Consider the following 16,486-nt stretch of genomic DNA (forward strand, 5'->3'; position numbering starts at 1 on the left):
GGACAATATGCAAATCCAGCAAACCCAAGAACGTTTTTCTCTTGTGTCGAGGGCACCACCTACTGCATGGTTTGTCCTGCAAACCTCATCTACAATGAAGTAACTAACCGCTGTGAATGGCCTTACACACCAACCACTTCCACCTCATCCTCACCCATTACTGGTAGTCAGTGCGGCATCTTTGACACCACATTCTGCCAAAACAAATCAGATGGACAATATGCAAATCCAGCAAACCCCACAACGTTTTTCTCTTGTGTCGAGGGCACCAGCTACTGCATGGTTTGTCCTGCAAACCTCATCTACAATGAAGTAACTAACCGCTGTGAATGGCCTTACACACCAACCACTTCCACCACATCCTCACCCATTACTGGTAGTCAGTGCGGCATCTTTGACACCACATTCTGCCAAAACAAAGCAGATGGACAATATGCAAATCCAGCAAACCCAAGAACGTTTTTCTCTTGTGTCGAGGGCACCACCTACTGCATGGTTTGTCCTGCAAACCTCATCTACAATGAAGTAACTAACCGCTGTGAATGGCCTTACACACCAACCACTTCCACCACATCCTCACCCATTACTGGTAGTCAGTGCGGCATCTTTGACACCACATTCTGCCAAGACAAAGCAGATGGACAATATGCAAATCCAGCAAACCCAAGAACGTTTTTCTCTTGTGTCGAGGGCACCACCTACTGCATGGTTTGTCCTGCAAACCTCATCTACAATGAAGTAACTAACCGCTGTGAATGGCCTTACACACCAACCACTTCCACCACATCCTCACCCATTACTGGTAGTCAGTGCGGCATCTTTGACACCACATTCTGCCTAGACAAAGCAGATGGACAATATGCAAATCCAGCAAACCCAAGAATGTTTTTCTCTTGTGTCGAGGGCACCACCTACTGCATGGTTTGTCCTGCAAACCTCATCTACAATGAAGTAACTAACCGCTGTGAATGGCCTTACACACCAACCACTTCCTCCACATCCTCACCCATTACTGGTAGTCAGTGCGGCATCTTTGACACCACATTCTGCCTAGACAAAGCAGATGGACAATATGCAAATCCAGCAAACCCAAGAACGTTTTTCTCTTGTGTTGAGGGCACCACCTACTGCATGGTTTGTCCTGCAAACCTCATCTACAATGAAGTAACTAACCGCTGTGAATGGCCTTACACACCAACCACTTCCACCACATCCTCACCCATTACTGGTCGTCAGTGCGGCATCTTTGACACCACATTCTGCCTAGACAAAGCAGATGGACAATATGCAAATCCAGCAAACCCAAGAACGTTTTTCTCTTGTGTCGAGGGCACCACCTACTGCATGGTTTGTCCTGCAAACCTCATCTACAATGAAGTAACTAACCGCTGTGAATGGCCTTACACACCAACCACTTCCACCACATCCTCACCCATTACTGGTCGTCAGTGCGGCATCTTTGACACCACATTCTGCCTAGACAAAGCAGATGGACAATATGCAAATCCAGCAAACCCAAGAACGTTTTTCTCTTGTGTCGAGGGCACCACCTACTGCATGGTTTGTCCTGCAAACCTCATCTACAATGAAGTAACTAACCGCTGTGAATGGCCTTACACACCAACCACTTCCACCACATCGTCACCCATCACTGGTAGTCAGTGCGGCATCTTTGACACCACATTCTGCCTAAACAAAGCAGATGGACAATATGCAAATCCAGCAAACCCAAGAACGTTTTTCTCTTGTGTCGAGGGCACCACCTACTGCATGGTTTGTCCTGCAAACCTCATCTACAATGAAGTAACTAACCGCTGTGAATGGCCTTACACACCAACCACTTCTACCACATCCTCACCCATCACTGGTAGTCAGTGCGGCATCTTTGACACCACATTCTGCCAAAACAAATCAGATGGACAATATGCAAATCCAGCAAACCCCACAACGTTTTTCTCTTGTGTCGAGGGCACCACCTACTGCATGGTTTGTCCTGCAAACCTCATCTACAATGAAGTAACTAACCGCTGTGAATGGCCTTACACACCAACCACTTCCACCACATCCTCACCCATTACTGGTAGTCAGTGCGGCATCTTTGACACCACATTCTGCCAAAACAAAGCAGATGGACAATATGCAAATCCAGCAAACCCAAGAACGTTTTTCTCTTGTGTCGAGGGCACCACCTACTGCATGGTTTGTCCTGCAAACCTCATCTACAATGAAGTAACTAACCGCTGTGAATGGCCTTACACACCAACCACTTCCACCACATCCTCACCCATTACTGGTAGTCAGTGCGGCATCTTTGACACCACATTCTGCCAAGACAAAGCAGATGGACAATATGCAAATCCAGCAAACCCAAGAACGTTTTTCTCTTGTGTCGAGGGCACCACCTACTGCATGGTTTGTCCTGCAAACCTCATCTACAATGAAGTAACTAACCGCTGTGAATGGCCTTACACACCAACCACTTCCACCACATCCTCACCCATTACTGGTCGTCAGTGCGGCATCTTTGACACCACATTCTGCCTAGACAAAGCAGATGGACAATATGCAAATCCAGCAAACCCAAGAACGTTTTTCTCTTGTGTCGAGGGCACCACCTACTGCATGGTTTGTCCTGCAAACCTCATCTACAATGAAGTAACTAACCGCTGTGAATGGCCTTACACACCAACCACTTCCACCACATCCTCACCCATTACTGGTCGTCAGTGCGGCATCTTTGACACCACATTCTGCCTAGACAAAGCAGATGGACAATATGCAAATCCAGCAAACCCAAGAACGTTTTTCTCTTGTGTCGAGGGCACCACCTACTGCATGGTTTGTCCTGCAAACCTCATCTACAATGAAGTAACTAACCGCTGTGAATGGCCTTACACACCAACCACTTCCACCACATCCTCACCCATTACTGGTAGTCAGTGCGGCATCTTTGACACCACATTCTGCCTAAACAAAGCAGATGGACAATATGCAAATCCAGCAAACCCAAGAACGTTTTTCTCTTGTGTCGAGGGCACCACCTACTGCATGGTTTGTCCTGCAAACCTCATCTACAATGAAGTAACTAACCGCTGTGAATGGCCTTACACACCAACCACTTCCACCACATCGTCACCCATCACTGGTAGTCAGTGCGGCATCTTTGACACCACATTCTGCCTAAACAAAGCAGATGGACAATATGCAAATCCAGCAAACCCAAGAACGTTTTTCTCTTGTGTCGAGGGCACCACCTACTGCATGGTTTGTCCTGCAAACCTCATCTACAATGAAGTAACTAACCGCTGTGAATGGCCTTACACACCAACCACTTCTACCACATCCTCACCCATCACTGGTAGTCAGTGCGGCATCTTTGACACCACATTCTGCCAAAACAAATCAGATGGACAATATGCAAATCCAGCAAACCCCACAACGTTTTTCTCTTGTGTCGAGGGCACCACCTACTGCATGGTTTGTCCTGCAAACCTCATCTACAATGAAGTAACTAACCGCTGTGAATGGCCTTACACACCAACCACTTCCACCACATCCTCACCCATTACTGGTAGTCAGTGCGGCATCTTTGACACCACATTCTGCCAAAACAAATCAGATGGACAATATGCAAATCCAGCAAACCCAAGAACGTTTTTCTCTTGTGTCGAGGGCACCACCTACTGCATGGTTTGTCCTGCAAACCTCATCTACAATGAAGTAACTAACCGCTGTGAATGGCCTTACACACCAACCACTTCCACCACAGCCTCACCCATTACTGGTAGTCAGTGCGGCATCTTTGACGCCACATTCTGCCAAAACAAAGCAGATGGACAATATGCAAATCCAGCAAACCCAAGAACGTTTTTCTCTTGTGTCGAGGGCACCACCTACTGCATGGTTTGTCCTGCAAACCTCATCTACAATGAAGTAACTAACCGTTGTGAATGGCCTTACACACCAACCACTTCCACCACATCGTCAACCATCACTGGTAGTCAGTGCGGCATCTTTGACACCACATTCTGCCAAGACAAAGCAGATGGACAATATGCAAATCCAGCAAACCCAAGAACGTTTTTCTCTTGTGTCGAGGGCACCACCTACTGCATGGTTTGTCCTGCAAACCTCATCTACAATGAAGTAACTAACCGCTGTGAATGGCCTTACACACCAACCACTTCCACCACATCCTCACCCATTACTGGTAGTCAGTGCGGCATCTTTGACACCACATTCTGCCTAAACAAAGCAGATGGACAATATGCAAATCCAGCAAACCCAAGAACGTTTTTCTCTTGTGTCGAGGGCACCACCTACTGCATGGTTTGTCCTGCAAACCTCATCTACAATGAAGTAACTAACCGCTGTGAATGGCCTTACACACCAACCACTTCCACCACATCGTCACCCATCACTGGTAGTCAGTGCGGCATCTTTGACACCACATTCTGCCAAAACAAATCAGATGGACAATATGCAAATCCAGCAAACCCCACAACGTTTTTCTCTTGTGTCGAGGGCACCACCTACTGCATGGTTTGTCCTGCAAACCTCATCTACAATGAAGTAACTAACCGCTGTGAATGGCCTTACACACCAACCACTTCTACCACATCCTCACCCATCACTGGTAGTCAGTGCGGCATCTTTGACACCACATTCTGCCAAAACAAATCAGATGGACAATATGCAAATCCAGCAAACCCCACAACGTTTTTCTCTTGTGTCGAGGGCACCACCTACTGCATGGTTTGTCCTGCAAACCTCATCTACAATGAAGTAACTAACCGCTGTGAATGGCCTTACACACCAACCACTTCCACCACATCCTCACCCATTACTGGTAGTCAGTGCGGCATCTTTGACACCACATTCTGCCTCGACAAAGCAGATGGACAATATGCAAATCCAGCAAACCCAAGAACGTTTTTCTCTTGTGTCGAGGGCACCACCTACTGCATGGTTTGTCCTGCAAACCTCATCTACAATGAAGTAACTAACCGCTGTGAATGGCCTTACACTCCAACCACTTCTACCACATCCTCACCCATCACTGGTAGTCAGTGCGGCATCTTTGACACCACATTCTGCCAAAACAAATCAGATGGACAATATGCAAATCCAGCAAACCCCACAACGTTTTTCTCTTGTGTCGAGGGCACCACCTACTGCATGGTTTGTCCTGCAAACCTCATCTACAATGAAGTAACTAACCGCTGTGAATGGCCTTACACACCAACCACTTCCACCACATCCTCACCCATTACTGGTAGTCAGTGCGGCATCTTTGACACCACATTCTGCCTCGACAAAGCAGATGGACAATATGCAAATCCAGCAAACCCAAGAACGTTTTTCTCTTGTGTCGAGGGCACCACCTACTGCATGGTTTGTCCTGCAAACCTCATCTACAATGAAGTAACTAACCGCTGTGAATGGCCTTACGCACCAACCACTTCCACCACATCCTCACCCATTACTGGTAGTCAGTGCGGCATCTTTGACACCACATTCTGCCAAAACAAAGCAGATGGACAATATGCAAATCCAGCAAACCCAAGAACGTTTTTCTCTTGTGTCGAGGGCACCACCTACTGCATGGTTTGTCCTGCAAACCTCATCTACAATGAAGTAACTAACCGCTGTGAATGGCCTTACACACCAACCACTTCCACCACATCGTCACCCATCACTGGTAGTCAGTGCGGCATCTTTGACACCACATTCTGCCAAGACAAAGCAGATGGACAATATGCAAATCCAGCAAACCCAAGAACGTTTTTCTCTTGTGTCGAGGGCACCACCTACTGCATGGTTTGTCCTGCAAACCTCATCTACAATGAAGTAACTAACCGCTGTGAATGGCCTTACACACCAACCACTTCCACCACATCCTCACCCATTACTGGTAGTCAGTGCGGCATCTTTGACACCACATTCTGCCAAAACAAAGCAGATGGACAATATGCAAATCCAGCAAACCCAAGAACGTTTTTCTCTTGTGTCGAGGGCACCACCTACTGCATGGTTTGTCCTGCAAACCTCATCTACAATGAAGTAACTAACCGCTGTGAATGGCCTTACACACCAACCACTTCCACCACATCCTCATCCATTACTGGTAGTCAGTGCGGCATCTTTGACACCACATTCTGCCAAAACAAAGCAGATGGACAATATGCAAATCCAGCAAATCCAAGAACGTTTTTCTCTTGTGTCAAGGGCACCACCTACTGCATGGTTTGTCCTGCAAACCTCATCTACAATGAAGTAACTAACCGCTGTGAATGGCCTTACACACCAACCACTTCCACCACATCCTCACCCATTACTGGTAGTCAGTGCGGCATCTTTGACACCACATTCTGCCTAGACAAAGCAGATGGACAATATGCAAATCCAGCAAACCCAAGAACGTTTTTCTCTTGTGTCGAGGGCACCACCTACTGCATGGTTTGTCCTGCAAACCTCATCTACAATGAAGTAACTAACCGCTGTGAATGGCCTTACACACCAACCACTTCCACCACATCGTCACCCATCACTGGTAGTCAGTGCGGCATCTTTGACACCACATTCTGCCAAAACAAATCAGATGGACAATATGCAAATCCAGCAAACCCCACAACGTTTTTCTCTTGTGTCGAGGGCACCACCTACTGCATGGTTTGTCCTGCAAACCTCATCTACAATGAAGTAACTAACCGCTGTGAATGGCCTTACACACCAACCACTTCTACCACATCCTCACCCATCACTGGTAGTCAGTGCGGCATCTTTGACACCACATTCTGCCAAAACAAATCAGATGGACAATATGCAAATCCAGCAAACCCCACAACGTTTTTCTCTTGTGTCGAGGGCACCACCTACTGCATGGTTTGTCCTGCAAACCTCATCTACAATGAAGTAACTAACCGCTGTGAATGGCCTTACACACCAACCACTTCCACCACATCCTCACCCATTACTGGTAGTCAGTGCGGCATCTTTGACACCACAATCTGCCTCGACAAAGCAGATGGACAATATGCAAATCCAGCAAACCCAAGAACGTTTTTCTCTTGTGTCGAGGGCACCACCTACTGCATGGTTTGTCCTGCAAACCTCATCTACAATGAAGTAACTAACCGCTGTGAATGGCCTTACGCACCAACCACTTCCACCACATCCTCACCCATTACTGGTAGTCAGTGCGGCATCTTTGACACCACATTCTGCCAAAACAAAGCAGATGGACAATATGCAAATCCAGCAAACCCAAGAACGTTTTTCTCTTGTGTCGAGGGCACCACCTACTGCATGGTTTGTCCTGCAAACCTCATCTACAATGAAGTAACTAACCGCTGTGAATGGCCTTACACACCAACCACTTCCACCACATCGTCACCCATCACTGGTAGTCAGTGCGGCATCTTTGACACCACATTCTGCCTCGACAAAGCAGATGGACAATATGCAAATCCAGCAAACCCAAGAACGTTTTTCTCTTGTGTCGAGGGCACCACCTACTGCATGGTTTGTCCTGCAAACCTCATCTACAATGAAGTAACTAACCGCTGTGAATGGCCTTACACACCAACCACTTCCACCACATCGTCACCCATCACTGGTAGTCAGTGCGGCATCTTTGACACCACATTCTGCCAAGACAAAGCAGATGGACAATATGCAAATCCAGCAAACCCAAGAACGTTTTTCTCTTGTGTCGAGGGCACCACCTACTGCATGGTTTGTCCTGCAAACCTCATCTACAATGAAGTAACTAACCGCTGTGAATGGCCTTACACACCAACCACTTCCACCACATCCTCACCCATTACTGGTAGTCAGTGCGGCATCTTTGACACCACATTCTGCCAAAACAAATCAGATGGACAATATGCAAATCCAGCAAACCCCACAACGTTTTTCTCTTGTGTCGGGGGCACCACCTACTGCATGGTTTGTCCTGCAAACCTCATCTACAACGAAGTAACTAACCGCTGTGAATGGCCTCACACACCGACCACTTCCACCACATCCTCACCCATTACTGGTAGTCAGTGCAGAATCTTTGACACCACATTCTGCCTAGACAAAGCAGATGGACAATATGCAAATCCAGCAAACCCCACAACGTTTTTCTCTTGTGTCGATGGCACCACCTACTGCATGGTTTGTCCTGCAAACCTCATCTACAATGAAGTAACTAACCGCTGTGAATGGCCTTACACACCAACCACTTCCACCACATCCTCACCCATTACTGGTAGTCAGTGCGGCATCTTTGACACCACATTCTGCCAAAACAAATCAGATGGACAATATGCAAATCCAGCAAACCCCACAACGTTTTTCTCTTGTGTCGAGGGCACCACCTACTGCATGGTTTGTCCTGCAAACCTCATATACAATGAAGTAACTAACCGCTGTGAATGGCCTTACACACCAACCACTTCTACCACATCGTCACCCATTACTGGTAGTCAGTGCGGCATCTTTGACACCACATTCTGCCTAGACAAAGCAGATGGACAATATGCAAATCCAGCAAATCCAAGAACGTTTTTCTCTTGTTTCAACGGCACCACCTACTGCATGGTTTGTCCTGCAAACCTCATCTATAATGAAGTAACTAACCACTGTGAATGGCCTTACACACCAACCACTTCCACCGCATCCTCACCCATTACTGGTAGTCAGTGCGGCATCTTTGACACCACATTCTGCCAAGACAAAGCAGATGGACAATATGCAAATCCAGCAAACCCAAGAACGTTTTTCTCTTGTTTCAACGGCACCACCTACTGCATGGTTTGTCCTGCAAACCTCATCTATAATGAAGTAACTAACCGCTGTGAATGGCCTTACACACCAACCACTTCTACCACATCCTCACCCATTACTGGTAGTCAGTGCGGCATCTTTGACACCACATTCTGCCAAAACAAATCAGACGGACAATATGCAAATCCAGCAAACCCCACAACGTTTTTCTCTTGTTTCAACGGCACCACCGACTGCATGGTTTGTCCTGCAAACCTCATCTATAATGAAGTAACTAACCGCTGTGAATGGCCTTACACACCAACCACTTCTACCACATCCTCACCCATTACTGGTAGTCAGTGCGGCATCTTTGACACCACATTCTGCCAAAACAAATCAGACGGACAATATGCAAATCCAGAAAACCCCACAACGTTTTTCTCTTGTTTCAACGGCACCACCGACTGCATGGTTTGTCCTGCAAACCTCATCTACAATGAAGTAACTAACCGCTGTGAATGGCCTTACACACCAACCACTTCCACCACATCCTCACCCATTACTGGTAGTCAGTGCGGCATCTTTGACACCACATTCTGCCAAGACAAAGCAGATGGACAATATGCAAATCCAGCAAACCCAAGAACGTTTTTCTCTTGTTTCAACGGCACCACCTACTGCATGGTTTGTCCTGCAAACCTCATCTACAATGAAGTAACTAACCGCTGTGAATGGCCTTACACACCAACCACTTCCACCACATCCTCACCCATTACTGGTAGTCAGTGTGGCATCTTTGACACCACATTCTGCCAAGACAAAGCAGATGGACAATATGCAAATCCAGCAAACCCCACAACGTTTTTCTCTTGTTTCAACGGCACCACCTACTGCATGGTTTGTCCTGCAAACCTCATCTATAATGAAGTAACTAACCGCTGTGAATGGCCTTACACACCAACCACTTCTACCACATCCTCACCCATTACTGGTAGTCAGTGCGGCATCTTTGACACCACATTCTGCCAAAACAAATCAGATGGACAATATGCAAATCCAGCAAACCCCACAACGTTTTTCTCTTGTTTCAACGGCACCACCTACTGCATGGTTTGTCCTGCAAACCTCATCTATAATGAAGTAACTAACCGCTGTGAATGGCCTTACACACCAACCACTTCCACCACATCCTCACCCATTACTGGTAGTCAGTGCGGCATCTTTGACACCACATTCTGCCAAGACAAAGCAGATGGACAATATGCAAATCCAGCAAACCCCACAACGTTTTTCTCTTGTTTCAACGGCACCACCGACTGCATGGTTTGTCCTGCAAACCTCATCTATAATGAAGTAACTAACCGCTGTGAATGGCCTTACACACCAACCACTTCCACCACATCCTCACCCATTACTGGTAGTCAGTGCGGCATCTTTGACACCACATTCTGCCAAAACAAATCAGATGGACAATATGCAAATCCAGCAAACCCCACAACGTTTTTCTCTTGTTTCAACGGCACCACCGACTGCATGGTTTGTCCTGCAAACCTCATCTATAATGAAGTAACTAACCGCTGTGAATGGCCTTACACACCAACCACTTCCACCACATCCTCACCCATTACTGGTAGTCAGTGCGGCATCTTTGACACCACATTCTGCCAAGACAAAGCAGATGGACAATATGCAAATCCAGCAAACCCCACAACGTTTTTCTCTTGTTTCAACGGCACCACCGACTGCATGGTTTGTCCTGCAAACCTCATCTACAATGAAGTAACTAACCGCTGTGAATGGCCTTACACACCAACCACTTCTTCCACATCCTCACCCATTACTAGTAGTCTGTGTGGCACCTATGACACCACATTCTGCCATGATAAGGAGGATGGACAGTATGCAAATCCACCAAACCCAAGAACATTTTTATCTTGTTGCAAAGGGGTCACATACTGCATGGTTTGTCCTTCAAACCTCATTTACAATGAAGACTATAACCGCTGTGAATAGCCTGTCTTGCCCCACATCTGCCCCCTTGTTACACTTCCTGCACTTGCACAGCTGTCTCTCTTTGCTGTTCATCCACATCTCCATAATTGCCTTTCTCATGATACCATCTTTTCACTTGTACTTTCTGACGTTAATACCATTTCTTTGCCTCTTTATTCCATCAATTCCATTGGCATTGTTTTTGTGGTTTTTTTTCCTCTTTCATGTTGCAACATTTTACGTTTTTCCATCTCCTCTACTGCATGCTTTCGTGATTGTAGGCTTCATTTCTTTACACTCAAGAAGGTGTGTGTGTGTGTGTGTGTGTGTGTGTGTGTGTGTGTGTGTGTGTGTGTGTGTGTGTGTGTGTGTGTGTGTGTCCACATGCAAATTAAGTGTACTCCTGTGTATAACACACGTTTGGACAGGGTCACCGAGACAATTGTACGCTGGTCTGGCTTTGCAATGTTCACTATTGTTTTGCTCTTCCTCTCCTTTCCCATTGTAGTTGCCTCGCAATTACATCCATATTATTGAGAATATTTGACCTCATTTTTCCAAAAAAAACTTCTCTACTCCATAACATTTTACGAATAAGTCACATCTGATTTGCACCTCATTTCACGACAATTTTGATTTCGGCATCAGTCAGGTATTTACATTTCTTATCGGTCATGCTCATACGGCACGTTTTCACAAAAGGTCAAAAAGTACTTTTCCACAACCTCAAAAGAATGGAGCACACAGTCATTCCACTGCAAATCTCCTGTGTTTATTGCTCAGGGAATTTGTTTGAAAAGGGAAAAACTTTTCGACACCCCGGCTGCGGAATTAATGTGGAAAGGTTTTACTCACCATCTGGTAATTTATTCCGATCGCTGGCTTATGTTCATGTCAATGGGTTACCATTCTTGGATTGGTGAAACTCGAAAAAATAAAAATAACCATCGAGTTAGACATGCTGCCTGTACATCCAGATACCTGGTTAAAGAGGTCATGGACTAGTGATGCCCTGTTTATTCCTGAACGTTTTGTCCTTTCCATTTTCTCATGCTTTGCCTTACTGTTCATATTGTTATTTATTTTGGTGTTTACTTTTGCTTCATTCTTTTGCAAATAATTTTCCATGTTGTCAGTGGTTGAGTTAGACTTGTGTGTTTTCGACTCACGACTATCAATTCAGTGCACATTTAATGTTTTTCGTGTTCTTCTTCTTCCTTGTCTTGATTGATGTAAGCTCAACTATGAACCTGGCTGTTATAAGTTTCTTTAAAGTAAATACATTGATCACCAGATTATGAAAATGTTCTCTTTGAAAATGATGATTCCAAATAAAGTTTAAAATCTCTTTTTTTTCCTCCACCCATGTTTTATCAATGGCTACAAAGAGTACCCATCCCCAGTAATGGACTTTAAAAAAGTTGTGTTGTTGCACTCTTTGTTTCACTCAGAGCCAAAGCTCTGGGCGACTTATACTGCCCACCACAAAATGGTGGTGCAATATCAGGTGGGGGAGGTTCAATTTGTCTAAAAAGAGGGAAAAGTATTGTCAAGTCCATAGCCGATGAAAAGCAGCCTTGGAAGGATAGCCAATCGGTCGTTAATTTCCGAGGCCTGTAGCCGAAACTGGCAGTTGTTCCGTTGTGCGCGGGTGAGGGAACCAAAGTGCTTACCTGCACGGAGCTTATACTCGAACCCATAAACGGAGAAACACGACACACAATTGAAAATGCAACACCAATGAATTTAATGAAATAAAGCAAAGAATAAAACAAATGCGGAGGTGAAATGAATATTTCCCTTTGTAGGACGTCCCCATACAGACACACAAAACAGACAAGCGGAGAGATTAAAGAAATAAAATAATGTTATTTTTATGTAAATGGCCGGCATTCAGCTCTGGTCTACGAGGCTTTTAGGAGCTCGATGGTCGTTGCCGGGGTGTAGCCACTCACGTGGGAAGGCCTCCGACAATGACGCCGAAACCCCGTGTTGAAAACGCCCAGCCATGAAACAAGCAGACAGGATAGCCTCCTTTGCCGTATTCACGACCTCCTCTGTCCCCGTAGAGCACCACGGCCAACAACACCTCCTCCTCCGACATTGCCAAAGTTCACAAAGCTCCGAACAATTCTCAAAATCACACGTGAGCCACAAGCATCCAAGCCACCCAAGAGCAAAACCAAAAGCGACCACCCGATACGAAAGCCAGCACGAGAGAGAGCTCAAAGACTCGTCTTCTTCCTTTTCAACCCTTCTCGCTCTCCCCTCACACTGTCCAATCACCAAGCCTGCTATTACATCACTCCATGTCCTCCTGACCAATCACGAAGCTCAGGTCATGATCTGCCGAGCCTTGTTCCTTAGTAGGTTGGTGGGGCAGGGTTTACTTGACGATCGTAATGTCCGGGTACTGTTGGCGATTGTTGTTGTTGGTTAAAGACGTGCATTTTTATGGCCGGCTTTGTTACAATCGTAAAAATAAAAAAAAGGGAAAAATCACAGAAGGCAATCACATACTGAGGAAACTAATCTTAGACCCTACCTCGTTGGCATAAGCATGTGCTAACGTTATCCATGGCGTGGCCTCCTCATTAGGAGTCGTCGGGGGGGGGGGGGGGGGGGGCGGAGTCTAATCTCTGTTCGGGAATGTTCGATGACGTCGTTCCCTTGCTGATCGGCAAGTGCTGTTTCTGGTGGCCCTGGAAGCGCTGTGAGCGAATGAGTCCATTTGCTATGGTTGTTTTTTACTGATACTGAACCCTCAATTTCCTGGCTGGCCGAATGTAATAAAAACTAATAAAAATGTCATAAAAACTCATGAGAATAGACAGCCGGAGTTTGTGTGTTTCAAGCTGGAATAAAGGACGACAGGACCACACTTTCATGTTGTGCTGAGATCTGAATTCTGAGTTACATTTTGGCATAGTCGGCAGAATTCCAAAGGAAAACATCAAACCCTGGCTGGTTCTCGTGGCTGACATCGAGGGCATCTTCCGGACGGTCATCTAGAATGGCATTGATGTCGTTATACATAAAATGATGTGATGTAATGTTATGATCATTAATTGTTTGGGTTAAATTGTATTTTGATATTTGGCTTGACACTCGACTCGAACTTATTTCCCTTTGACTAGAGTGGATTGAATAACCTTTATCATGTCTGAAGAAATGGAAACGCAGTTGGCCTAGATGGAGCGAACGATTGAGGGGCTGAAGCTAGTGTCGAAGTGCGATGTCTGATGTCCGATGAGACACTAAAGACACCATACTGAATTACAAACCGTTTAATAGGAGATTAACACATATGTGGGAAAGGGTAGGCTTCAGATCAATGCCAAGTCTCTTCTCCCGTCTGCGCAGTTGAAATCTCTTTTTCTTTTTTTTTTCTTTCTTTTTTTGTTGTTGTTGTATACTGAATCGAGGCTCGTGAAAGAGCTAACATTTAATTCACAAACAAATCGACCAGACAAACAAAATACACAAAAAGAGGGAGCGGAAGACAAGATGGGGAGAAAAGGGGAAGCACACAAACACAACATCCGAGAGCAGGGAGAGGGCCCGGGGGGAGGAGGCATGGGAAGGGGGGAGGGGGGGAGGGAGAAGTATAAAGCACAAGGACACCAAGGACTTCCAGGACAGAAGTTGGACAGATATAAGCGCTCCGCACTTATTCCGCACTCTTATTCCAGGACAGATATAAGATCAAAAACGAGGAGATAACCAACAAAAGCGTGCCCTGCACCCAAAGCGCTCCGCACACTCATTGAAGGCCAGTTTCCATGAAATCGAAGCGGTACATATTTTCTCGGGAATTATAAGGAGTTTCCCTCGAAATTTATCATGCATGCAAAGATAAAGTCCTGCCGTGGCAGGTGGAAATGAAAATTAAACCTACATAGTCCGTGGGCTGAGTAGGGTTTACATGCACCCCCCCCCCCCCCCCCCCACAACTTAACTTCCCGGGTATGTCCATGTACCCCCCACCCTAGGGGTTAGGGAAAACCATGTTAACAGAAAAAAAACTCATTCCCAAGTTACCTCCCACGCATATTTTGATGTTACCCCCCCTGTGTCAGTGATTTCCGAAAATTAGGGGTAGGCGAAATTCAAATGGCCATAACGTTTTACCTAGTCATCCTATGGTTGCATATGACCCTTCAAAATGTTTGTCCTGAGACACTCTTTACAATGATATGTGTTATATGCAAATGAGGTCACTAATGAGGTCACCAGAGGTCAAACTATGAGGGAATGAGTTTTTTTCTGTTAACATGGTTTTTCCTAACCCCTAGGGTGGGCAGTACATGGACATACCCGGGAAGTTAAGTTGTGGGGGGGGGGGGGGGGTGCATGTAAACCCTACTCAGCCCACTGACTAACAGTGTTCCTACAAATGTTTAGATAAGCAGAGGAGAACACATAGCAGACACAGAAAACACATGCCAGCTTGTGGACTCAAAGTGCAGCAAAGAAAGTTAATTAAAACAACTCATGACCTCCCACACTAGTAATGTTAAATAAAGAGGCAGAGAACGGGCTTCAACGGAGGAGGTTGAAGATCTTGTCGAGGAAGTGGGGCATGATCGATTAGTCTCAAATGAGGAGGCATCCAGGATGTCCACCCCCACCCCAACAGCAGAGGGAAGAAGTATCCCATCCAGGGTGCTCATTGTAGAAAATAGATCAAATGAAGAAGACGTTCAGGAACTGGTCTCCAAGATGAATATTGGTGATCTGGAAGAAACACAGAAACAGGAACTTCTCTTTACCCTTTCAAAGTATCGCTAAACATTTAGCAAGGACGAAGATGATATGGGATATTGCCATTTTGTGAGTCACATAATCGTGACAGAGGACGACCATTCTGTGAAGATCCCGTACCATAGGATACCACCACATCACTGGAACGAAGTAAGGGAGTACTTGCAGAAGTCCCTAGATCAAGGTATTATTCGGGAGTCATGAAGTCCATATGCTTCACCCATTGTTCTTGTAAGAAAGAAAGATGGGAAATTACGAACTTGCATGGATTATCGTTCACTCAATGCCAAAACCCGTAAGGATGCCTATCCTCTACCAAGGATTGAAGCATTGCAAGCCCTGAAAGGTGCAAGCTACTTTTGTAGTCTCGATCTAGCCCATAGTATTAATCAGTTACCGGTTGTGGAAGAAGACTTTGAGAAAACTGCATTTCGCATAGGAACTGGAGGACTCAATGAATACACCAGGATGCTGTTCGGGCTCTGCAATGCCCCATTGCCCCAGCCAACTTCATGTCGGTGATGGGCAGGGCGTTTGGTGATCTTAACTTCCAGTCACTTCCTGTTTACCTTTGATGACATCCTCATATTTGGTACTTCATTCAAAGAAACTGGGGAGACTGGACACTGTCCTAGCCTGATTGTCAAATCTCAATCTGAAGTGAAGCCAGCAAAGTGTCAGCTTTTCAAGACTAAGGTACATTATCTGGGGCATGTCATGACCAGTGAGGGTACTAGTCCAGATGAGAAGATCTCTGCCATACAGGAATGGCCTCGACCCAAGACAGAAAGGGAGCTTCGCGGGTTCCTCGGTCTGGCTGGTTATTATAGAAGATTTGTGCAGGGTTATGCACAAGTGGCCTCGCCCCTACACAGCCTACTACAGTAGTCAGAAAAGGCCAAAGGAGCTGGGAAGAGGTGTAGTAGGCATGGATTGTCACTGAACATCAAAGAAAGTTGGACCCAAGCATGTG

At 46.0% G+C, this 16,486-nt stretch overlaps 1 protein-coding gene across 1 annotated transcript in view; it reads left to right on the forward strand.

Annotated features, from left to right (window-relative positions):
- Window positions 1-15,717, forward strand: part of LOC144893385 (uncharacterized) — a 53,185-nt gene extending 37,468 nt beyond the window's left edge. The window contains exon 5 of the mRNA XM_078783973.1: window positions 15,549-15,717. Coding sequence (XP_078640099.1) covers window positions 15,549-15,717 — 169 coding nt within the window. The remainder of the gene's footprint in view (window positions 1-15,548) is intronic.
- The last annotated feature ends 769 nt before the right edge of the window (window positions 15,718-16,486 follow it).

The sequence above is a fragment of the Myxine glutinosa genome, chromosome 8 (genome assembly GCF_964187855.1).
Source record: "Myxine glutinosa chromosome 8, kmMyxGlut1.1, whole genome shotgun sequence".
NCBI classification, from domain to species: domain Eukaryota; kingdom Metazoa; phylum Chordata; class Myxini; order Myxiniformes; family Myxinidae; genus Myxine; species Myxine glutinosa.